This window comes from Lissotriton helveticus, chromosome 8 (assembly GCF_964261635.1).
Source record: "Lissotriton helveticus chromosome 8, aLisHel1.1, whole genome shotgun sequence".
Lineage (NCBI taxonomy): Eukaryota > Metazoa > Chordata > Amphibia > Caudata > Salamandridae > Lissotriton > Lissotriton helveticus.
Genome location: NC_136069.1, coordinates 419,334,916 through 419,361,537, shown reverse-complemented (window position 1 = coordinate 419,361,537; position 26,622 = coordinate 419,334,916). Strand labels below are relative to the sequence as shown.

The 26,622-nt window shown below is 47.2% G+C and overlaps 1 protein-coding gene across 1 annotated transcript in view; it reads right to left on the bottom strand.

The window, feature by feature from the left end:
• INTS6 (integrator complex subunit 6) overlaps positions 1–26,622 on the bottom strand; it is a 428,531-nt gene that overhangs the window by 53,768 nt on the left and 348,141 nt on the right. Inside the window, exons 12-13 of the mRNA XM_078657272.1 lie at positions 26,400–26,615; positions 21,308–21,434 (exon numbers count right to left, since the gene is read on the bottom strand). Coding sequence (XP_078513398.1) covers positions 21,308–21,434; positions 26,400–26,615 — 343 coding nt within the window. The remainder of the gene's footprint in view (positions 1–21,307; positions 21,435–26,399; positions 26,616–26,622) is intronic.

Genomic DNA, 26,622 nt, shown 5'->3' with positions numbered 1-26,622 from the left:
GATCACGGGGATCATTTCCAAGTATCTTTTATACACTTGCAAGGATTTCAAAACAAACATTGAGGCACTGGAGTTAACCCCTTCGCCGTGGGGGTAATTTCCCCGCGGTGCGGGCCGCGTGCGGCGCCGCAGTGCTCATGACGAGCTCGGCTCGTCATGCAGCACGGTGGCACTGTGCTCATGACGAGCTGAGCTTGTCATGACCACGCCCGTTTTCATGGAACGCTCAGCACAGCAGGGGAATTATCCCCGCGTGTGAGCTCAGCGGCGATCATGACAAGCTCAGCTCGTCATGAGCACAGCGCCGTGCCTCATGACGAGCTCAGCTCGTCATGAGCACATAGTTTTTGTGAAAATGAAAACCTGAAGTTCTTTGCCACATCTCTTGATCACAGGCTGTAAATGAAGGCCCTTCACCTTAGCAAGCCGTAGCAAGTTACTACATTACAATTCTTTTTTTATTTACTTAACGTCAAGAAAGTGCTTTTAAAATGATAAAATACAGTCAAATTACTTTGTCACAACTTGCAGATAAATTCTTAGTACTGCATCTCAACTTTGCATTAGTGACATGATTTAAGTGACAAGGCTGATAGGCAGCAAATTATAATTTTCAAAACTGAACGGAATATTACTAACAAACGACTGATGGAGACAGGGTTTTGTTGAAACACTAATGTAGTGAGGGCGGTCATATAGATAAGATGATCATAAGGTGAACCAAAGACACGTCAGAACTATTCCACATTGTGCTTTAGATGTGAGAGAATTAGCATCAATGCCCTTACTTCACTCATAAGCGGTCTATGCGGGATATAAATTTACATAGATCAGTATGCAACATGGGTTCATGCTCAGTCGATAATCGCTGCTCACAGGCTAGATGGGATTTGACACTGCTACTTATGTAGACTGAATAGTCACTAGGAGACACCTTATACCAGAGTGTCCTCTTGACCACAGCACTTCCACTGGAGCTTGCCATAATGCCAATAGTAAACCATGACTGTTTCACTATATAAAAACGAGCAACTGATGTGATACTTAGTATTTATGTCTCAAAATATTGTCACAACCCTTTTCGGGCATCTAATACTGAGATGAGGAGAGCTGTCAAAGGCTTTGAGGAATGGGAAGGAATCCTCCAAAGCAATGTGGGAGAAAACTTTAACAAGGAACCTTTGGTACATGTTGAACAAGTTACTTACCTCCAGTAACACCTTATCTGGTACAAACAATAACTAGCCACAGATTCCTTACCTTTGAATTCCTCAAGCATCAGACTGGAGCTGTAAGATTTTTTGTTAGCAGTAACCCTGCGCGCCAGAAGGTGGCTATGTTTTGGCTCTGTGTGTGTCATCGGCCATGCCGAAAGAGACCTTTGCAGCACCTATCTAGGTGCACTGACATCAGTTATTTTTCAGGACTTTCCACACCAGCAGGGTGGAGCCATGAAGAACACAAACTGGTTTGGAAAAACTAGGGCCCTGAAAGGGACCAGCCCTGATCCTAGAAATCTGTCCATGGAGAGGATGGATGTGCCAGTAAGTAATCAGCTAGATATAGTCTCTACCATATAAGGCATTACTGAAGGTAAGTAACTTGTTTATCTGATAGAGACTTCCAGCCACAGATTCCCCACCTTTCATTAAATACCCAAGCAATATTACCCCCAGTGGTGGGTCTGGGGACCAATTTCACAGAAGGAAGAACTGCAGGACCGAAGCAGCGAAGTGCCCATTCTCACGGACCTGCCTGTCCTGACAGTAATGTTTGGTGAACGTGTGCAGGGAATCCCACGTTGCTAGCTGGCAGATGTCCAGGACCAGAACTCTGCATGCTAACGCAGTGGTTGCAGTTTTAGCTCTCGTGGAATGCCTTCAGGGGGTGGCTTCTTGGCCAGTGCGTAGCAGATTTTGATGTAGAGCACAACCCAGTGAGAGATTGTTTGCTTCTGCACTGCCCAGCCTTTCTTTGCACCAACACCCCCCACGAAGAGTTGGTTGTCCACCAGGAACTCTCGTGTGTGGTCAAGGTAGAACAACAATATTCTCTTTGGGTCCAGATGGTGGAGTCACTCCTATTCTTTAATGGGGTTTGGAGGAGCATAGAAGGTCAGCAAGTTGATGGACAGCCCTACATGAAATGGCAGAAAGGAGGTACTTTCCTTGTACAGAGCACCACTGTCACTGAGAGGTAAGGCGGCTTAGATGTTAAGACTTGCAGCTCACTCACTCTACAGGCAGATGCAATTGTCGTAAGGAAGGTTGATTTTAGTGTGCGAAGCCTGAGGCGACAGTTGTGGAGAGGCTCAAGAGGAGCACATATAAAAAAAAGTGAGAATCACATTAAGGTCCCACTGAAGGATAATTAATGGCAATGGAGGAAAGAGGTGGACGAGACCTTTGAAAAACCTATGCACAATAGGGCATTTAAACAAGGAGCAGCCGCAAGAAGGCAGACAAGGCAGAAAGATATCCCATAAGGGTGCCCAGAGAAGAGACCCGCTGGGCAAAGGAAAGAATAAAGGGCAGGATATCACAAAGCAGGACAGAAAGGGTATCGATGGATTTTTCTGTAAACCATGCCATGAATTTCTTTCAAAAGTAGGCATATACCGTCTTCGTGGAGGGTCGCCTGCCTGCTAGAAGGACATTACAGACTTCGGGAGGAAGTTCAAAAGCTGTCAACTGCAATCACTCAATCTCCATGCAAAAAGGCGAAGTGGGCAGGTTGGGTGTAGGAATCTCCCCTGCTGCTGTAACAGAAGTTCCTTCAAAAGGGGCAGCCTGATCGGAGGATCAATGGCCATGTTCAGAAGCTCGTGATACCAGACTCTCCGTGCCCCGTTCGGAGCCACAAGAATTACTTGGGCACAGTTGATCCTGATGTTTTTTGAGAACTCTGGGCAGGAGCGGTATAGGAAGGAAAGGCTTACAGGAGGCCTGAGCTCCACTCAATACGAAAAGAGCGAGCGCGAGTCGCCTTGGAAACTCTAATGCGCAAAACTGATGACATTGCGCCTTCAACCGAGGCAAACAGATGTAACCAAGGCTCTCCACACTACTGAAAGAGACCTAGAGCCACCTCTGGATGGAGATGCCATTTGTGATCCGCTAAGCATTGCCAGCTGGTTTCTTCACCCTGGTGTTCAGTGAACCTGCCATGTGTTGAACCACAAGGGATATGCCCTGCTGTTCCAGCCATGTCCAGAAGAACAAGTTACTTACCTTCGGTAACGCTTTTTCTGGTAGATACAATATTTGCCTGTGGATTCCTCACCTTGTGAATATCCCCCTTGCGTCAGCAACGTTCGGAATTTTTTCTTTGTAGCACGCCGACGTGGACGACGTCATAGGAGCACGGCTTCGTGCGCGACTCCGTCTGACGTCACCGACTCCTTATCAGGCCCACGCCGGCGTGATGACGTCAGTTCCGCCCTTTTTTCCGTGCCTTCGAGGCACACGGACGGACCAACGAAAGCAAATATGCAAATATACCATGTACACAGTACATATAAATCAAAATCAATACAATAGTATAAACCATATATACATAAAGACTAGGTATAACAGAGTGGACAACGGGGAGGCGGGTGGGCATGTGAGGAATCCACAGGCAGATATTGTATCTACCAGAAAAAGCGTTACCGAAGGTAAGTAACTTGTTCTTCTTCTGTGTGGATTCCTCACCTTGTGAATAGAGTCCCACAGCAGTCCCCACTCCCGGAGGAGGGTGTCCACTCTGCTATGCCAGGAAATCTTGGAGAACAGAGCGCGCGAAGTGACCGTCCCTCCTCACCTCGGTATCCAAGCAGTAGTGCTTCGCGAAAGTGTGGAGGGAGGCCCAAGTCGCGGCTCTGCAAATATCCTCAACAGGTACACATCTAGACAAAGCAGATGTTGCCGACTTTGCTCTAGTTGAATGTGCTCTAATACCCTCAGGAGGGTCCTTACCCGCAAGGGAGTAGCAGATCTTGATGCACAGGATTATCCACCTGGAAAGTGTGCACTTGTGCACCGCTCTGCCCTTCCGACAGCCAGCAAAACCAACAAACAGCTGGTCGTCCACCCGGAAGTCTTTAGTCCTGTCCAGATAGAAAGACACCGCCCTCTTGTGGTCCAGACGGTGCAGTCTCTCTTCCTCCTTAGAAGGGTGAGGGGGAGGATAGAAGGTAGGGAGGGTAATGGACTGTCCAAGATGGAAGGGAGTTACCACCTTAGGCAGAAAAGCAGCCCTGGTCCTGAGAACCATCCTTTCAGCATGAATTGTCAGGAATGGGGGCTTGGAACTAAGAGCTTGAAGCTCACTTACCCTCCTTGCCGAGGTGATTGCCACGAGGAAGACCGTTTTAAAAGAGAGAAGCCTCATGGGACACTTGTGCAAAGGTTCGAAAGGAGAACCCATCAAAAAGGTCAGCACAAGATTCAAATCCCAATGCGGAACAACAAACGGAGAAGGGGGGAACATATTAATGAGACCCCTCAAAAATCTTAAGACCACTGGAGACTTAAAAAGAGAGGGCTGATCCGGCAAGCAGAGGAATGCAGATAAAGCCGAAAGATACCCCTTGACCGTAGCAACCGCAAAACCTTGCTGCGCTAGAGAAAGAGCAAATTGTAAAATGTCAGATAAATGAGCCTTTAAAGGGTCAACATCCCTCTCCCTGCACCAAGAGACAAATTTAGACCACCTATACGAATAGATGAACTTAGTGGAGTCACGCCTGGCAGAGAGAATGACATCCACCACATCATGAGGGAGAGAGAAAGAACTCAGGTTGCCCCGTTCAATCTCCAGGCATGAAGGTGTAATGTCTGGAGGTGGGGGTGTAGAACCTGCCCCTCCATCTGAGAGAGGAGGTCTGCCCTGTGAGGGAGACGGAGCGGCGGGTGAGAGGAGAGGTGGAGAAGGTCTGTGTACCACACCCTTCTTGGCCAATCCGGGGCGATCAATATGACTTGGGCCCGGTCTTGGCGAATTTTCCTCAGAACCCGAGGAATCAAGGGTATGGGAGGAAACGCGTAAAGGAGTTGACTTTTCCAACTCAACTGAAACGCGTCCCCCAAGGCTCCTTGCAATGGATACTGGAGACTGCAGAATGACAGGCAGTGCGCATTCTCGTAAGTGGCGAACAGGTCCACCCGAGGAGTCCCCCACATCTGAAAGATGTCGTGAACCACCTCCGGGTGAAGCCTCCACTCGTGGTCGGCAGAGAACTGCCGACTGAGACTGTCTGCACGAACGTTCAGAACCCCGGCCAGATGATTTGCCATCAGACAAATCTGATGGTCCTGAACCCAGGACCAGAGACGCAGAGCCTCTCTGCAGAGACACTGCGACACCACTCCTCCCTGCTTGTTGATGTACCACATCGCGGTCGTGTTGTCCGTCAGGACCTGAACCGACTGACCGCGAAGGGAAGGGAGGAAGGCCTTGAGCGCCAAACGTATCGCCCGTAATTCCAGAAGGTTGATGTGAAGCAACCTTTCCTCTGGAGACCAAAGACCCTTGACCTCCAGGTCCCCCAGATGAGCACCCCACCCGAGAGTGGATGCATCAGTTATCACTGTGGCCACCGATGGAGGCAGTTGAAAAGGCTTCCCTTGTGACAGGTTGCCTTCCATGCCCCACCAAGACAGATCCGCTGCAGCTTCTCTGGAGATCCTCACTGACTCCCTGAGATCTCCGTTGTGTTGATACCACTGCTTGCGGAGGCACCACTGGAGTGCCTTCATGTGCCAGCGTGCATGACTGACCAACAGAATGCAAGAAGCCATCAGACCGAGCAGGCGAAGGACCTTCAGGACTGGAACAACCGCTCCATTGTAGAATAAAGGAATCAAATCCTGTATGTCGCGAATCCTTTGAGGTGGAGGGAATGCACGACATACAGTAGTGTCCAGTACCGCACCTATGAACAGGTTGCGCTGGGAGGGCACCAGGTGAGACTTGGGTACATTTATCGAAAAACCCAACCTGTGCAACAACTGAGTTGTCTCTTGCAGATGATGGAGCACCCTCACCGGCGACTCCGCTTTGATCAGCCAGTCGTCCAGATACGGGAATACAGGAATCCCCGACCTCCTGAGATGTGCTGCCACCACTGCCATCACCTTGGTGAAGACTCGAGGCGCAGTAGTAAGCCCAAACGGAAGGACCGCAAACTGGTAGTGCTGCGACCCCACCGTAAAACGGAGATACCTCCTGTGCGACTTCAGGATGGGAATGTGGAAATACGCATCCTGCAAGTCGAGCGACACCATCCAGTCTTCTTCCATCAGCGCTTGAAGAACCTGAGCAAGGGTGAGCATTTTGAACTTCTCCTGTTTGAGATAGAGGTTCAAAATCCTGAGGTCCAGGATAGGCCGAAGCCTGCCATCCTTCTTGGGTATCAGGAAATACCGGGAGTAGCACCCCTAACCCCTTTCCTGCTCTGGAACCACCTCTATCGCACCTTTTCGGAACAGAGCCAGCACTTCTTCCTGCAGGAGAAGCAGGTGGTCCTCTGAACAAAAACCTTGGCAAGGAGGGTAATTGGGAGGGAATTCCTGAAAAGAAAGTGCATACCCATTCTCTACGAGATTGAGAACCCAAAGATCTGATGTAACCGATTCCCAATCTCGTAGAAAATGAGTAAGCCGACCCCCTACTGGCCCCACATGATCCAGCATGGTGGATCTAGGGCTGCTTTGCTGATGCGGGTGGGGGTTGGGAATTATTGGAGGAAGTGGAGGAGAAGGAGACTTGACGTCCACTACCACGACCCTTCTGTCTACCTCTATAGGACTTATACAAAGGGTTCTGCTGCTGCTGCTGTTGTTGCTGTGCCTGTCTGAAGGGACGAAAAGAGGATCTCCCAAAGCCTCTAAACTTTCTAGTTGTCGACCCTCTCATCTGGAGACCCAAGGATCTTGCGGTAGCACGGCTATCCTTGAACCTTTCCAGGGCGACATCCGCCTTCTTACCAAAAAGACTGGTTCCTTCAAAAGGCAAGTCCAGCAACGTAGATTGCACATCAGCAGAGAAATCAGAGGATTTCAACCATGCAGCCCTCCTGGACGCAATAGAAGAACCCATAATCCTGGCAACAGAATCAACTGTGTCCATGCCACTCTGAATAACCATACGTGCAGCAGCCTGAGTGTCCGAGACCACCTCATTAAAGTTCTTTCTGTCTTCCTCTGGAAGCTTAGGTGATAACTGCTTCACAGAGTCCATCAACGCACGGACATACCTTCCTAAAAGGCAAGTAGCGTTAGTGGACTTAAGAGCCATGCTCCCTGAAGAGAAAGTCTTCTTAGCAGACTGATCCAATTTTTTGGAGTCTTTGTCCACTGGAACTTGAGGAAAGGAGCCCGCTGCCCTGTTAGAACATGCCACCTGCACTACAAGGCTCTCCGGAGATGGGTGCGAAGAGAGAAACTCAGGGTCACCAGGAGCCACCCTGTAGCGCCTTGCAATCGATCTTGAAACCGCAGGAGCAGACAACGGTCTCTTCCAAACCTCCTTTATAGGATCAGATAAGGCATCAGTGAACGGCAAAGTAGGTTCAACTATAGAGGAGGGCGAGTGCAAAACCTCTGTAAGGATGTTGGGCTTGTACTCAACCATGGGCAGTTTCAAGTTAAGAAGATCAGCAGCCTTCCTAATAACGACGTGATAGGGTGCCACGTCCCTAGAAGGAGCATCAGAAGCAGAAGGTAAACCCCACTCAGGAGAGAGCTCCAGACCACTAGCATCACGCAGGTCTTCAAAGTCATCATCATGATCAAGAAGCTCACCCTCTTCCATATCTGAATCTTCATCACCTTTTTCTTCCAAGAGACGCTGAGCCCTGCGCGTCGACCACTCCAATCGAACCGAAGTCGACGGATCCGGTAACGACTCCGACGGAGCCGGATTCGACGTCGAGCGAGGAGCCGGAGCAGACTGAGCACGAGACTCACGGACAGGTGTGGTACCTTGATCCAAACTACGAGGTCGATCCGGAGTCAGCGAAGCCGCATGCGGAGTCGAAGACCTCGGTGGAGCCGTACCGAGCCAAGGTGTTAGTGGCGCCGGCATAAAAGGCATAAATGGAGCTGGAGCATACGACTGAGGAATGCCCAAATTGTACGACAATGGACCCATGGGACCAACAGGTGCTCCAGCGGGGTACATTGCCCTGGAATACACTCCAAACATCGCATTGAGAAAATGCGAGGGGTCCTGACCAGGACCAGGAAAGGGAGGGTACGAACCTACCGGATGCTCCAAAGGAGGTCGTTCCGACACAGGTTCATTCTGACCTTCTGGATCCACAGGAGCCTCCATCGGAGCCGGAGTTTGAGGAGCTACCTCTTCTTCCTCCTCATGTTCCGAAGAATGTAAAGATACCGGATCCGGTTCCGGAGTCGGGGAACCTCCGACGGACTGAGCAGGAGAAGGAGAAACGAAGTCCTTATGGTGTTTGCGAGACTTCTTCTTCGAATCTGAAGATTCCTTTCCTGAATGATGCCTCGAGCTGTGCTTCCTCCTCTTGTGCTTCTTCTTCGAGGAGCTCGAAGCGTGACCCGAAGCCGACTTTGATCCAGACCTTGATCTCTCCCTGGACCTCGACCTCGCTCTGGATCTCGACCTCGACTTCGATCGAGACCTTTGCTTCGACTTCGAGCGTCTCGACGTCGACCTCGAAGATCTCCCAGCATCTCTTCCCTTTACCTTCGCGAGAAGTAGTTTTGCTTCACGCTCACGAAGCGCCTTTGGGTTCATCTTAAAACAAGACCGACAGTTCTTTACGTCGTGGTCTGAACCCAGACACCACAAACAGTCGCCATGTGGGTCGGTGATCGACATCATGCGGGCGCAAGACCCACACTGCTTAAATCCTGTCTTCCTCGACGACATTCTCGATGAAGAAACAAATCGCAAGGAGAAACAGAAACCTTAAGACAATAGCCAGATACTAAGTATCGCAGAAGATCCCGAAAACCGTTAGCGTCGGAGACGCGGAAAAAAGGGAACTGACGTCATCACGCCGGCGTGGGCCTGATAAGGAGTCGGTGACGTCAGACGGAGTCGCGCGCGAAGCCGTGCTCCTATGACGTCGTCCACGGCGGCGTGCTACAAAGAAAAAATTCCGAACGTTGCTGACGCAAGGGGGATATTCACAAGGTGAGGAATCCACACGGCAGATGTATCTATCAGAAACGCAGGGCCTGTTAACAGAGGGTCCACAACCGCATCACTTCCTGTTTACTGCAGTACCATATGGCGATGGTGTAGTCCATGAATACCTAAAGCAGCCTTCCGATGGAGGGTAGAAGGCTTTCAATGCCAGTCTGATTGCACCTGGAGTCCATATTCCTTCAGGGACCAGAGCCCTCTGATCTCCACCTCTTCGAGATGGGTGCCCCATCCAAGGAGTGACGCATCTGTCACTTCTGTCAGAACTGTGGGGAAGGAGGAGGGTTGTGCCGCTGACCCAAGTGCGGTTTATAAGCCACCACTGCAGGTTCTTTGCAGTACCCTCTACCAAGATGGTGGAGAGCCCCACTTCAAGTCCCACTGCAGAGCCAGCATATGCCATCAGGCATGCGTCAAAAGCAGGATGGAGGAGGCCATGAGTCCAAACAGCCTCAGAGTCTGCCACATTAAAATACAGGATAGAGACTGAAACATCGGTATCATAATCTGAATATCCTGGACTCGCCACTCAGGGGGATAAGCCAGAAAGTGCACTGTATCCAAAACAACTCTGATGAAAGGGAGAGTCAGGAGTGACTGACAAGCTGATAGTGACCCCCCCAGTGAGTGCAGGAGGTTTGTCATAGTCTGGTGGTGGGAGACAACCTTGGGTGAGCCTGCCTTAAACAACCAGTCGTTTAGATGGGGAAATCTGGCACCCCTCACCTTCGCAGATGAAATGCAACCCCCGCCATCACCTTAGTGAACACCTGTAGGAAGCTGGCTCTGTATATACTATACCACATTAAGGTGTAGTGTTCAGGGAGTCCCTAGAGGTATAGCAGAGGCTAAATTAGGTAAGTACCAACTGTGGTTGTGTGGGTTATCAGTTAGGCTTATCCAGAGGGTGTGTTAAGCATTTGTTTTCCCTCAAACCAAGGACTAATACACTCAGAGATAGAATCAAGGCCAATTAGATAAGTATAAAAAAATATATACTTCGGTTTTATTTTAGAACCAAGCAGGATTTGGCACAGGTGAGTAGAATATACTTTCAAAATTCAAGACTGCTCAGGAAAATGCAATTGTGCTTGAAATTAAAATTCTTACAAGGTTGTATCACTTTTAAATGCAGTTTGTATCATACAGTAAATACTTTTAGATTACTTTTGAGAACTGGGGGTGGGGGTGGTATACCTAGACACCACACCCTAATGGTTCTACATACAAGGTAAGTATGTATTTATACTTTGCAATTAAATTCACTTTTTCTCCATACATCAACAGTTCTACACTAGAGTTGTACGACCAGCGGCATTCGGGTGGCTGGTTGCAGAGTGCAGGGGCCCAACGTTAGCCAATGGGGCTAAGGGAGCCTTCGGTTGGGATCTACTGACGAGCAGACCACTCTATTGTGGGAGCCGAGCTCCTGGAGTTAAGGTCAGCACTGCAGGGGCCAATGACCAGCACAGGAGCTGCACCACCAGCGGCACTGGGACAGCCGGGTGCAGGGTGAAAGTCAGACGTCGGGATCCCTGTGGTTTCAAATGGAGACTTCGGTTTAGGAAAGTTGCTGCAGGCTCTGGCAGGGAGGCTTTCTTTCTGAAGGTGACCACTGGCTGGAGAGGCAAGTTGGGATCTTGGGGGATGCCTGGACACTATCGGGTCGGCCACCCAAGGCAGGGGGCGTCTGGTGCAGGGGTGTCTTCTGGTGTCTGATTTTTCTTACCAGCTACAGTCGCGTAGGGGAGACCCTTCAGGTTGAGGTTGCAGGCGGCGTCAGGAGTCTTTAGGGAGGTCGGGGGATCACCAGAACCCAGGATCGCTGGGGAGACCTCCTTGGGGTACTGGGCCACTCTAACTGTGGCCAAAGGCGTGGGGTGCAGAATCGCTGAGTAATCGGAATCCGGAGGGAAGTCTTTGGTTGAGCAAATCTGGTGCTCAGGGGTGAAGGTCTGTGGGAAAGTTGCAGGGTAGGTCCTCCAAACTCTGGGGGTTGCTGGCTGCTGGGCTCACCGGTGTTCTTGCTTTAGTCAGGCTGTAGACGGGAGAGGCTGGTAGGGCTGGGGCCAAGGCAGTTGGTGTCCTCTTCTTCATCCTTGGTCAGCAATGCACTTCAGTCCTTCCTTCTTCCTTGAATCTGAGGAGGCACGGTTCAGAGTCACTCCTAAATGATAGATTTAGGGGCAATACAGGGGTGGGCAGGTTAGGACCAAAAGGACCTTTATTTGGGGTGGATACACCCACTATTATACAACCCTCCAGTGGGAAGGGACATGAGCCTCTTCTTGATTGGCTGAGTCCCCTCATCTTCAAGATAGAGGGGACTGAGATGTGTGCTTCACCTCGTCTCCCCATGTGACGGGTGGGGTTGGCATAGGTGGGTATACATCTCTTAGCTTGAATTACCCTCCGATTCTCCCGCCAAAGTGGGGGTCAGAACAAGTGGGAGCAAGTTGCTGGGGTCTGCAAAAGGCAGGGACAGCATCCAAAGGCGGCAGGCCTCTGAAGCTTCCCCTTTCGGGGACCCAGACCATCCTGGTGGAGGAGCCATGACACCTCTGCCCATGATCGACTTTGTTTCTGGACCCAGAGAGAGGAGGCTCGCTACCCAGAGGTCCAGAAACCAGTCTGGTGGTAGCAAATGGTGGGCAGCCATTCAGGAACCCCACCAGGGCTGGTCGATCTTCAGGGGGCATCTCTTGAGGGGTGACTTACCTAGGCCTTAGGCGGTGGATTGCAAGTATGGCACCCAGAGATGCGTGCCATTTTTCACTTTTCTCTCTGACAAAACACGCAGCCTGCAGTGTATGCTAAGGTGCAGGGTCCCCAAGGGTGGCACAATAGGAATTGCAGCCCTTAGAGGCCTTCCCTGGCCACAGTGACCTTGGTACCTTTTACAGGGCTAACAAGTGGCCAGGAAGGTGCCAATTGTGGATACAAAAGTACAGTCTTGAGAAAGAACACAGGCCCTGGAAACCGGATTAGCAGGGATCCAGGGCACATCCAGTCACAATGCATCAGATGTCAAGCAAAAAGTGGGGGGTAACCATGCAAAAAAGGGCACTTTCCTACAACAGCCAAGGTGCTCTGGTAAGGCCAAAAGGGAACGCAGTGAATTGAAAGTGCTCGTGGCCTACCGTAAACCACAGATAGCGCTGGTGGGCAGACAGGAAAGGTAATGTGGAAATCTGCAACTGGCAAGACCAATGCTGCCATCCAGTCTCCTGGGTACAGGGCAGATGAGACCTGAGCCAGCATGAGCATCTTGAATTTCTTCTTTTTGAGGAAGAAGTGGAGGACTTTTAGATCTAGGATAGGACGAAGGCCTCTGCCCTTTGTGGGAACCAGAAAATAATGGGAATACTCCTGGCACTGGAAACTTCTCTATGGCTCCCTTGGGGCAAGAGAACCATACCTTTCTGGTGGAGCAAGGGCAAATGATCCTCCATCAGCAGGTCATGAGATGGTGGCTTAAAGGGATGGGTAGTCTTAAAGGGGAGGGAGTAGCCCCTTTGGACAATCTGCAAGACCCACTTGGCCGATGTTATGGACTGCCAGTGAGGCAGGTGGTGGTGAATCCTGTCACCAACTAGATGCCCATGATCGTAAAGGGGCAAGTTAGGAGGGCTTGGAGGCAGCAGCTGCCAGGGGGTGGTATACTTACCAGACTGCTGGCTAAGTGACCCACGAGGTCTGTAGGTTACACGCCCTCATTCATGCAAAGGCTGGGAAGCATAACTGGCTCAGTGACTGCTGGGCATTGGCATGGTTGGAAGCCTCTTCCATTGCGATGAAAGGGGCGAAAGGCAGATTGAGGGTGGCGTGGGGCTGCTGAGAGGCCCAAGGACTTTGCCGTAGCCCACGAGTCCTTAAAGTGCTCTAGTGCCAAATCTGCCCCGTCTCCGAAGAGATGAGTGCCATTGAAGGGCATGTCCATAAGGGAAGCTTGGACATCCCCCAAAAAGCCAGTCGTTCTCAACCAGGTGTAGCGCTTCAGGGCCACTGTCGATTAAAACCGCTCTGCCTAGTGACTTGGTCAAGTGCCTCCTATGGGACCGGTTTAACCCGGGGCGTAGTTTGCGTAGTGGCACTACGCGTAGCTACACGAAGTGCACTAAGCGATCTACGCGAACTGCGTAGTGCCGTAGGAAAAATGCTGTTCGCACTGATTGCACAGTGTGGACAAGCATCCGGCACTGTGCAATCATTGCAAACGGCATCTTGTACAGTGCAAGCGGTCGTTTTCTGTCGCTCAAGTAGATTTGTACTCGAGCGGCAGCTTTCTCAATGCGGACTGGTAGTTTCTCATTGCGAGCATACGCGACCACTCGCAATGAGAAACCTTACCTCCCAGCATTGAGAATCTCGCCGGGAGGTATATTTTCCATGCTCATCATCAGCAACTTGATGTTGCTGATTGCAAACGAGGAAAAAGTCTCGCCAGGATGTAGATTTTGCTTGCTCGCGGTCGCCAACTAGACGTTGAGAACCACGAGCAAGCAAAAAATGCCCGCTAAGCATTTTTGCACAGTGCTACTTGCAATTTGCATAGGGCGTAGTAGCGCATACTATACACGCTCCGCGAGCGTAGCGTAGACCTACACCCAGGGTTAGACCTGTTGCAGCACATACACAACCTTGTCCCTTCAGAGTGTGGGAGTAGCGGCCTAAAAGTCATGCAGTGGTCACAGACCACAATGCTAGGCTGGCAGAAGAAAACATTTTCTTCAGCCTTTTCAATTCTCAGTATAGGGGAGCATTAGGGATGTGCCCTGGGAAGTGGAGTCTGGGACCACCAATCTCTCCAGGGTAGGGTGTTGGGTGAGGAAGTTTGGGTCCCCTGGTATGTGTCAATGACGGCGAGCGATCTTCCTAATCACAGGAGCCCTTGTGATAGGTTTGGACTAGGTCCTCAAAAGGACATCAGTGAGGGCATCACTGAACAGGATTAGGGGTTCAGATGACGAGCCTTATTAGCAACACCTCTGTCAAGATGTTAGTCTTGACGGTCACCGAGGGCAATTGAAGGGAAAGGACCTTAGCGGCCCTACGCACCACCATTGCGTGGGAAACCTCTCCTCCATAGCCATGGCAGGGGTAGAAAGCATACCAATATCTGGAGAAATATCCAGTCCACTCGCTTCATCCAGTTCCTCACAACAGTCCATGTCAAGGTTCTCTTCTTATGGCTGGTATTCTTCAGGGTCCTCTTCAGGGTCCAGCGAACCCTCCATCCCTTCTCGAGTCCTAACCCAGAGGGCTCAAGCTCCAATCTAGGAAGCGCAGCTCCTGCAGGTGTCTGATGCGGTGTTGGGCGACGTCCCTCCAGCTCTGTGTCGGAGTCGAGGATCAGGCCGCGTTGCCAATATCAGGAACGGCATCGGGGAAGATCAAGATAGTGCAACCGGTGCCGGTCAGAATTCAGGAATCCGAGGAGGTCCATTAGAGCGGGAGCCGCTGACATGGAACCAGATGGGCCCTCCTCCAACCCAGTGGGGCCTGAAGGCACACCAGAGGGGTCAGGCCTCCCAAATATGAGGTGCATGGCCTCATAAAACTTTGGGGGGTGGTCGCTCTGGCTCCCGGAAAGGCAGGGAGGTGCAATCTCTACCACAAAGTCAGGCCTCGAACACACGAAAGTCTCATTAGCAGAAGGACAGGGAGAAGTGGAAGACCGTTTGACTTCTTAATCTTCTTGAGTCTCTTACCTGAATGTCCAGAGGACTTGGAGACGAAGCAGACTTTGGGCTCCACGAATGCTCCGGGGACCTTTCACATGACCAGGCTTAGATTTCCATGGAGCTGCATGTCGGGCCATCATGAGGTTCAGGGACTGCTCTCCAAGTCTTTGAATTCATGGTGTGGCAATCGGACTACAACTTAGCATTGTGGCTGTGCTCCATACACCACAGGCAGACAAGGCGCTGGTCCCTCATCGATATTGACAGGTTCAAGCCGTCGCAGGGCTTGGATCCTGAATTCCTAGCGGACATCACTAACACTCCAGAAGGGAAACACCTCAAAAGAAATTGACAAAACAATGAAAAAATGCAGTCAAACAGTGACTGAGGGGTCTCTTTACTCCAGATCAGCGCTGGCGTGGAATGAAAAGAACTTATGTCAGGGCGCATAGTGTGGTACCTTTATAGGTGCTGCGGACATCACTTTGTGTGCACAACGCACCTAGAGCCAATTGGTGCAACCTACGGGCACGCAGGGATACTGTTCACGAAAAAACATCCGGATCCAGTCGGACGCCTCAGAAATTCAAAGGTAAGGAATCTGTAGCTAGAAGTCTATCGGATACTGCTATCCGATGGGCCTCCCCTCACTATTGAATTATGGGGTGCGCTTTTTTTTTTTTTTAACACAAGCCTTCTCAATTTTTTGTTGATTAAATGAAGATAAATGTAAAAGTGTGCTTAAAGGTCATGGGGTTAGATTTCTTTACTGTTAGGACTTGGTGAGGACTAAAATAAGATGCGACTTATTAACATGTAAAAACACAGACCCTTAGGAAGGCGTACAATACTTTTTTAGTCAATATACATAAACAGTAATTGTCTGCTGTTAAACCAACATGTTTTCTGTTCATGCTCACATCTCACACTACCAATTGTGCATTACTGTTCTACTAGCTCTTGCTGGTACTATCATTTACTCTCAGTTGTCTATGCCATGATACTTTTATTTCCCAATCAATTGCTGCAAAGGGTCATCTACTGCTCTCAAATACTTCAAGTAATCCCTCATCACTAATCCACGCAAACTTGTGCGCCGCTCATTAAATCGGGGCTGGTATTGCCCAAGAGAGACTCTCTTGCAACCTAAAACCAAAAAAGCCCAGGATAGGCTTATCTGTGTGACTACTTTCTCCCCAGCATCCAATGCAATCAGGAAAAGTGTGTTAAAACATTGGCCTGTACTCAACGCTGGCCCACTCAATCTCGAACGCCCAATGTTCTCATTTAAAAGGGGGAAAAATATAAAAGACCACTTAGTGCGTGCCTCTCTCCCCCAACAACCTCTCAAAGCCACACTCAATGACGCATGGGGCCTGCCCAACCTCAAAGGCCATGCAAAATGTGGTAGCTGTGTTTGTTGTGATTCAACAATCTAAGGGAAGAGCTTTGAATATGGCAACATCAAATTTGATGGAAAATATTTTTCAAATTGTAATTCGTCAAATGTGGTGTATGCTATTTTTTGTCCCTGCATGCTGATTTATGTAGGTCAGACCAGCCAGAAGATAAAACTACGGATTGGACAACACTGCAGTAGGATTCGCTGCAAAACGGCCAACGCCCCACTCGTGGATCACTTCACAGAAAAAGGACATAATGAGATGGATCTGGTCTGGACTATAATAACATTGATCAAACCCCCTCCCAGGGGAGCAGATGTATCTCTGTAATTAAACAAAGAAGAACTACACTGCATTTTAAGGACTAACAGTATTAGAGGCGGTCTTAACCGCCTAGAGAACTGGACCTCCCTGCTTTAATGCTTTTCATGTATCTAGTATGACACCTCTGCTCCTATGTACTGTTGATATGAGTCACACGCGCCGTCCTCACTACACCACTGTTTGATTACCGGTCCCTTTTAGGGTAATTTTAAGTCACATGCGCCGCCCCTACTCCCTACACACTCGCACCACCCAACTATAACTAAGTCCCTGAACTCCGTTCCAAGATGGCCGCCCCTTTCCGACCCCTACCACTCCTCTGTAGCGCCTGAGTCCGTCGTCGCTCTCTATGGCCGGGCAGCCATACACATGGGCTCACCAAACGCTCACAATCACCATCACCATGCAGCAGGATCAGCCACCGAGCACCCGCCTCACAAGTAAATCAGAACCATGTCCCGCACAGACCCAAGCTGCCCTCCCGCTCCATTCAGTTCTAACCCACACCCATTATTTTGCAGACGATGCGATCGTGCACTTCGTTGGGATACTTCAGCTCCCCATGAGTCGGAAATCCTTATCATTACGGTAACTAATATCCTCCTTAATTACCTTTCTCATTTTGCTGTCTGCACCGTAACCCTAACTCTTCCCTCCGGTCTTTCAACTAGGTCCCATTAGCCGACCTTCCACCCGCACTGAACGTGAGCCGCGCGCCTTTCCACCCTTGAATTTTCAAACGTAAGGAACCTCAGCTTTGAAATCTCACTACTCCGCGGTTATGTCCTGGCACCAACTGCTCTACAGCACAAACGTACCACTGCGACGTTATGTTCACATCCTCAACTCCCTAGAGGCGTTATTCTCACTCGAGAACCACTGAGTCTCTTAATCATATGCGTCCACCTTCGGAATGCTTATACTGTGTCACTATCTGTCCTCGATCTCTCCTTAATTCCAGGAGAGAGTATAATTGCCGATGGAGCTCTGTGCTTATACTGTGTCACTATCTGTCCTCGATCTCTCCTTAATTCCAGTAGAGAGTATAATTGCCGATGGAGCTTTGTGAGAACCCATGATTCACGCTATCATTGATCATTCGCCGTTTTTGAACTCCAGTCACACCCTCCACTCACACCGCTCGCCGAAATTTTTAATTCACTTAAAGTCACTGATGACGACTTAACTTGCCTAGCACTCCCTCTGTTCACCAATTTTATTATATTTTTTTCTCCCCCCTTTTTTCCTTAATTGTAATAATTGTACAGTAATGTGAAAAAGGCATAATGTATTTAACTTTCTAAAGACAAACAATGATACATTTAACTGTCCTGAAGATGATGCCCTGTATGTAATGTTGGCATTGAAACGTCGTCGACACCCAAACGCCATATGCAATATGAATAAGTAATATTGTAATGTGCAATGGTGTGAAAATACTGATTTAAGTCTGTTAAACTGATTGCAAGCATACAGACATATTTTGCCCTGCCTTTTGGCCATTCTGTTTTTGTTGTTTTGTCGTGTGTTCCGTGGGTCACGGCTGTGCCCACTTGTCATCAAATGTTTTTTTGTTTTGCTTTTTTGAAAAAAACAACTCCTTGAAACTGAACCTATATGAAAATTAAATTCTTGTCCGGCTGGACAAAAGACATACTGACTATTCAGCGTATGATTATTGCATTTTCCTATTCTCACTTCCAAAATAGGGACCATTGTTCTCTAGAATATGATACTGCCCAAGGTCCCTATGGCATACCTTTTGGGTTCCCTTATTTTTTGTAATAGTGAAAGGTGGTCAAACCAAAAGGCCTAATGTTCACTGACTATGGGCTGAAGACATTGCCACCAAGAGAAAAGCCTTCAAAGTAAGAAGTCGAACCAGGCAACTGTGCATTGGCGAGAACAGAATACTATAAGAAAAGTCAACATAATATTCAGATCCCATTGAGGATCAATAAATGGAGTGTGAGAGAACATACACAGTGAGCCTTTTAAAAAACACATCAATATTGGAAACCTAAATAGATAGGGACGTCAGGGAGACTCATGAAGGTGGATCAGCTTAACGAAAAAAATACCTTTGACAGTAGCCATTGACAAGCCCTGCTAGGCAAGAGAGTATGCATCGTTGAAGATCTGAAAAGCCTAACTGAAATGGGTACAGACCTTCCAACACCAATGAACAATCTTGATCCAGGTAGCCACTTAAATGGGATTTGTGGCAGGTTTCCTGGTAGCTAAGAATGTCCACAATTTCAAATGGACTCTAACGGTGGTGCCTGAGGGAAGGGACACAGGATTCTACTACCCTTACTTCTTGGTCCCCAAGAAGGACTAAGTGCAAATCCATCTGTTACCTTTGTCTCTTGAATATGTTCATTAGGCAGGACAAGTTCAAAATGGTGTCCATGCACCACGTCCTGTTAGTCTCCAATGCAGGGGATTGCTAGCATACCTGAACCTTCAGAAAGTCTATTTTTATCTGCCAATGCTTCATCACAGACGTTACCGGAGGTTGGTTGTGTTGTCCCAGCACCATCAGCTCGCATCCTACGCTTTGGCTGCAGTACCGCACAATATGTTTCCACAAAACTGCCAGAAGTTGGAGAGTCTGTGAAGGCAAATCTCCAAGCACTGGTCAAGGAACATCGTAGAGCACTAGGACCATTCTCCATGATTTGGATTTTACACTCAAAGCCCAGAAGTCTCATCTTCTATCCATGTAAAGGCTGATCTTCTTAAGGGTGGTACCAGAGACAGACCCATGAAGACTTTCACTCCGCAGAGAATTGCAGATATTTGGGAGTGTCTTCTGGTGTTTGACGCAGACACGGCTTCCGGTTCAATATGACCTACAATCTGCTAGGTGTGATGACCTTGCGCATCCTGCTGACACTGTATGCCAGGTCATGTATTAAAAGCCAGAAGTGCCTGAGAAAGCAATGCCTCCATCACCAGGGGTGCCTCCAGATCTCAACTGTTGAATGTGTCCCTCCAATCAATTTGCGTGTCATTTCAGTTCTCCAGAGGTGCCGGCTACCTTAGTCAGATGTCTCCTCGTTGGTCTGGGGACAGATCAGTGCAACATGGCACCACAGGGCTCTTGATCAAATTCAAAACAGAGTATTGAAGTATGAACTTGCTGGAGAAGATTCCTCATAAAAATGAGGAACAGAGGGGTATGGGCTAACCCTTCTGGAGAGGCATGCAATACCCTTACATTTTGTAAATTTAGGTAGAGGCCGCCAATGTTGATGTTATAGGAGGAGAGGAGATTATCTGCTTGCTTCAGAGTCATTATCTTTACAGCCAAAATCTTTATCAGTCATGACAAGAGCACAGTAGTCTGACCCACAAAGTTCTTCCATTGGAGTAAAGCTGCAGCCTTTGAAAGGGTTTCAGCAAATGACTCATGAATTTATTATCAAAACAAGCATTAACTACCACTCAAATCATGTCTGCCGACTTTAGGGCTTTGAAAGTTGGGTAAAAAGTGATTGACACCCTAGGCAGTACTTAACACACTGAGGCTCTGACTTCTTTGGAGAAGCAGAGACAGGAGCTGAAGGTGCAGTAGAGTCAGGAAGCGCCAGGATTAGAGTCCTCAAATCACAGAGAACGAGGCCTACCATCAAGGGGGAGGCTCAGCGGGCAATGGAGCAGCCTTGAAAAGATGCAGCATAGCAACTTGGAAGGGCTCATCCAACAGAGTTGGAAATTCTGGCTTCATTTTTAAGGTGGGATTCTGCTCCAATGACACGGAAGACCCAAGCATCTTAGAACAGTGTCGGGTGTCTGCACATTTCCAGAAGCAGGACAGCTCACTAGAAGAGATCATCTACTTGTAAATATTTTTTTCTTCTTCGGAAAGATCTGAAGGGAGATTGTTCCCAAACAGGGGACTTGCATAAAGGAAAATGCTTCAACGTATCTTTGCAGACCGTGGCCAAAAATACATGGCTTCCTGGTTTATGATTATGAATGCATTTAAGTGCCTTAAGTAACTGGAGTTAGAGACAGAGGCATCATGATCAGATCCAAGATGCCACATGCAGATGTCTTGTGTGTCTGACAAGGACGTCTTACAGCAGCCTTGACCAGGTTCAAACCATAAACTCTTAGGAAGATTTATTTTACCTAGTTGCCATTGAGAAGATGAAGAAATGTCTCAGTGATGCACTAAGAGCTCCAGAACTCTCTAGATCAGGCACAGAAAAAGAGGAACGGATTCCAGTGCATCGGTTGGCACTCTATATGCTCAGATGCCATCACATCTACAACAATAGTTGTTGTGCCTGTGGCTGCCAGGAACTACCTGGCAATGCTGGAGAGCTTTATTTGTGGAAAAATTACTGGATCCAGTCTGGCACTGGGAGGATATGTAGAAGGTGAGGAATTACATTTCTTGCACTCACTCTCAGGAATGGGGATACTTATTAGAGATACATGTCTAAACCCTGCAATGTCAACAATGGACACCCTTCTCCAACCCAAGTAAATATATAATAGAACACTTTTCATGTAAACCAAGGAAAATGTAGGCTTGTAAAGACGATACTTATGAAATGCAGCCCTCTGCTCAAGTCTTTTTTTAAATACGCATTTAAATTATACTTTGTACGCATTAATATTCTTCATATCACAAACGATAGCTTACAACTTCTGGTATTTAAGTGAAGCTGTGTAGCAGTCCAAACTGCCTGAAGGTAAAAGAATATTTCTAACCTTCATCTTGTCCTTTGAGAAATCTGCGTGTACATTTTAGAAGATTAGATCGCATTCTTGTCAGGTGATCCAACAGATTTGTTCTGGGGATATCGTAAGCATTTCTGAAGGTCTGAGGTTTTAAATCCTACAGGAACAGGAATACAAACGAAAAACAAACATTTTATTTCACAACAGTCACAATGTGTAAATGCTGGTTATTAAGGTTATGTCACTAATATTCGGTTACAGTAGAAGGGATTAAAATTGAGATCTGTTTTGAACTTGACAGCCTCCGACTGCTCTCTTTGATTGCTCATAGCATAGGAATCAAGTGATTACAAGGTAAGCAGATGTTTTAAAATACCCTACCAAGATGGCCATCCATCTAAAAAACACAAACTGGATAGTATGATCACACGACCTGGCCATGCTTAGACACTATCCTCCAATGCAGGGCTGCTGAACTAAATGCTGTCTGAGGTAAAGAGTGACTTGCTTTGGTGGAAACTACCTTGTTTGGCTTTGTTCATGACTAGATGGCCATGTGCCACTAATGCTTCACTCCTACTATGCTCCCAGCTCTTAAGAAACCAATATCAGGTACCAGTGCTAAGTGTAAATAGAGTAATTTATCATTTACACTATTGATGTACACCACATAGACAAACTGCTGCTGTCGCTACTACTTGCAGATTTCAGTTACTTTACACTTAACTAATCAGACAACATTTTTAACCTTTCTGAGATGTTACTTTAATGCTTCAAAAATTAGTCATCTTGTTGTATTAGAACTGTTCCATTTTTGTTGAATTACTCCTTTTGCATTATTGCCATTTCCGCCTATGGCACTCAACTACTACATGCAAATGTAGGAGTTCTTCTTTGCGCTAACTTTTCTATACATAGGATGTTTATACCATCCTCAGTGGCTCCTTGTGTTGTGTGCCATCAATTTTCGTTTCACTTCCATTACCTTTCAATGGCTTAATTCTCGTCCTTCTACATATATTGCAAACCTACTATCAACTAGCCCACAATCTTCTATGTTCCTCTCTCGCCCTGCTCTTGTGCCTTTAATCATCCTGGGCTCCTTCCAGGTTTCAGTCATTTGTACTTCTGGAAATCAAACTATGGATTTCCCTCCCTCTAGAGGTTGGCCGCCTTTCTTGAATTTTTTTTGAGCGACAATTTCCTCTTTTAATCATCTGCCTTCCTCAAAGCTGTAACCGAACTAGTTACTGAACCAAGATTTAAGAACGTTGATCAGCGACAAAACAGTGACGCATTCTAAATGAATCTTACAATTTGAAATATATGCTTTGGATAAAATCTTTTTATGAACAAATTAATTGGTAATACTGATTCAAGGCTTTCCTCTCCAAAGATTGCTAGACACAAACACTTGACTTTGACTAATATCGATACATAGACTGAACTAATCAATGCTTGATAATCTGCATTTTGCATACATTTGTTAACATGTGCACAGCAGCATTGCATGCATCATAAAGTACTCCAATATAAATGTTTATTAGTTTAACATGTACATCATTGCGTGACAAATATTCTACCTCGGCCTAACCCATCAGGGTTTCCTGGATCACAGCTATGTTTCAGCTCAGCCCTCCATTCTTTAAATTAATAACACTCTGATTGGTTACTTCGTATCAGAACGGAGGCCAGAAAAATGCACATCTGCTATGCATGTCCTTTCCCGTAAGGGAGGGCCTAGCCAAAGATATGTAGCATAGCTGGGTGGGTTTTGACAAAGGAACAGATGCAGAAGGAATTCTGAGCTGCACTTTCAAAATCAAATCAGTTCTTCACATCCAGGCACTCCCAGCAGATCATTCTGTGCTGGATATGTTTACTCATATATTAATATTAACAAAATAAGCTATTTAAGATTAAAAAGGGAAGACCTCTGGTTAAACTATAGAAGCTGCCGTTCATTTCTCATATGGGTGGAATCCGCCCAATAGCATCAGCAGCCCTCTGTTCACATTACAAGGTACGAAACAAATCGTCAGTTCAATGAACGGTCATAGGGATAAGGAATGTCCTAAGTCGCTCAACAATCCCCTCAGAACCTCCCTCACATCTCTCTAAAACACTCCCCCTTTACCACCGCAAACTGCCCTTCACCTGCAGCCCATCTCTCGCACATTCCCTTTCTGCACTCCTTCACCACCTCTACCACTGCCAGCAGGCCCCTTTCTTCTCACACAAAACATTTCCATCACCCTTTCAAACTTCATACAAGTCAAATCGCAGTTAATAAAACCTTACTTCGAGGCCGCCCTTCACACAACCTCCTTACCAACATCTTACCCTCGTTTTCTCTCCACAAAGCCCTCTCCAAAATCCCAATGTTCCTAAATACAGCCTTCCAGAAATGCTGTCCCCCCCTCCTCATCTTGTCTCACCTCTTCTCCCAAGAAACTTTCCCTCTTTCCTTCCCCCGCGCCACACTGTTCTTTATCCACCCTTATCGCATGCCTTGTAACAATCCATCAAATCAAATAAATGCACACTCATCAATACAAGATCTGTCATGGAAACTGGATCACACTCAACGCAAGATCCCAAACTGGCTATTATGACAGATGTCAGCCCTATCTTTCATTACATAATTTCTCCAGGAACAAAAATATATTCAAGGACCAGACAAACAGGAGAGCATGAAGCGTACAGTGAGACCTAGTTATCTACATTGCACCCCTTCTCACTACCCATTCATTTTTGTTGCAATTAAATGAAAACCCTTCCTTGCCAGAAGCAACATCTGACACTCATTTACGTACCTTCTCTACACAACACCACAGCAGCAAGCAGAAATCGTGTTGAACGCCACAACAGTCCACATCCTAAATCTCTGTGTTACCATTTTTCTGCAATTTAAATACTTGGTTGCAGGTTTGCGGTTGCTTATGGTAAAACCCTCTTGAAGGTATATAACATAACATGTATTTGTAAAGCACACGTTCACCCAAGGGTATCTTGGCGCTGACTACCAGACGTTTATTGTTACCCAAATCAATTGTACTCATTTTATCGACTTCAGAATGATGAAAGGCTGAGTGGACCTGCCGGGATTTAAACCTGTGACCATGAGGTCGAACAGAGGCCATTACAGTGGATGCATTAATCCACTAAGCCACCAGACCCAGCTATCAACATTTCATCTGACCTGCCCACTCAGGTGGGACAAACCCTTGACGCTGCTTTGCAGCCCCTGGGACAGAAAATATTACAAAGCTCAATGGCCTGATGTCACTTCTTAAGTGTGAACACCACCACGTCCCATTCACCATCAGTACCGGAAGGCATAGTTTTGCACCTTAAGAATGTAGAGATTCAAATGTTGGGCATTTGCCCCCAATCTAGCCTCCAGTTCTCTGTGAAAACTATGGAGCATCTGTAATGCAGCTGTTGTATGACGTGGAGTATATGGCACAGACACAGCTCTGATTTGCCTCACAATCTGTACAATCACATGCCTGGAATAAGTGTTGTATTCTAATCCTCAACGAGTACATAAAAGCCAATTTGCTCATCTGCCCGACATTTATCATTTCAATCTTAAATCAATGTTTCACAGGGGATTTTAGTTTCACAGCCCTGCTCAATGTCCTGATGCTCTCTAGGAAATCCCACCAGCCAAGAGGTTTGACAGAGCCGCCGACCCTCAAAGCTGCAAACAAAGCACTGGAACACATGGAGGAATGAAACAAACCTTGAGCAAAGTTAATTACAGTACCTTGCACATTCAGGGAAAGAACATTGAAATCCACGCAGCACTAATACTTCTCCCATTTCATCTATGCTTTTTCCTCTCCAGTGAACACTTCAGGATCATTTATGGCTTTAGAAATCCAGCAGTCTGTCCCGAAGAAACAGCCTTTCTGAGAAGTGCTGGAAAACTGCGCCCAAACATGAAGGTAAAAGCCCAGAACATGGATGCTTTTATTGCTGCCAGATTGTTTTTTGATCCCCTTCATTCTCCAGACCCCAAACCCCTCTTGGGTGAAAATCATTAAATGGAAAGTCGATATTGCTATCGTGTTAACCAGATGCAGAAGGGCTGCTGGAGGCTGACGTGTATGTCTACTTGTTTCTAATGCTATGTATGCCAGTGCTATCGCTTGACCACAAGCCTGCTAATGATGTAATACTGTACTCGTCACTGTTTGAAACTCTAATAAATACAACTTCCTAACAAAAAGAGTCTTATACCTACCCTATACTTAACAAGTTTGGACTGGACATCAATGACCCAAACAATTACAAACGAAAATGGACACTTCAGATCAAAGCTCACTGGATGAATGGGATTGTTGCAGCTCAAAAAGTTAACCTTTGGCACAAACGTCACTTTGGTGTCACAGGTCAACTGAGGCAAGTTATTTTTTTTTAACAAGTCTTCCGACTCCACATATCTCATTTCCTGGGGTTCCCGTCTAAAGTGCAACCTCTTTAGCACTTGCATTCTCCTCTCTCAGCTATGCCAAAGGAACATGTAATACCTTCTACAAAGACGTAGCAGGTACACTAGTTACTTTCAAGACTCTCACTTCTCCCTCTCTGCCTTGAATTACGAAACTTCCAAGGAAGAGAACAAAGTCCTTATAATGTACGCTGAATTGCTACTGGAAGGCTTTCCCTCAAAGGCCAAAGTTTAAACTGAAATACCTCGATTTCTCAAATCACACTTGGGTGATCCCTTATATTCACCTAACTTCGGTGTATATATCGATAATCCAAAAAGAGCCACTTGAAATGAATGCAAAATTAGCATATAATCTAAAAAAAACTCCAAGACAACTGTCCAACTAAACATAGGTTGAAATCTACTAAGACACAACTGGAGAAAATCTGTACTAATGCGCAGCAGCTACCTCTTCTCGCAGATGAGACCATCCACAATATACCTTTCAACCAATCACCAACTCTAATGATTGAAATGTACTGGACAACGGACCAGTGCCAGGAGCACTTTGTGGCAGTTTTTCGCAATACAAATGTTATATTACAAGAGCATACATGATGGGGCGTATTTGGTTAAGCAAGCGAAGATTTAAGATACTATGAAAGACAAAATAGCACTCACCCTATTCAGCAAAGCTATCTGAAAGCCAGCATACTCCTTCATGTTGAGGTCTAGCAGCCGATGTGGGATTTCACCAGTGATTCCTTGAAGCAATTCCTTAAAATCTTTTCGTTGGGAAAGCGATAGAGCATGTGATCTGCTCCTCACCTTAATCCCCATTTCTTGCACAAGTTTTTTGCCAACAGAGCCAATTACTCGATCACATTCAATTTTAGCCTGAACA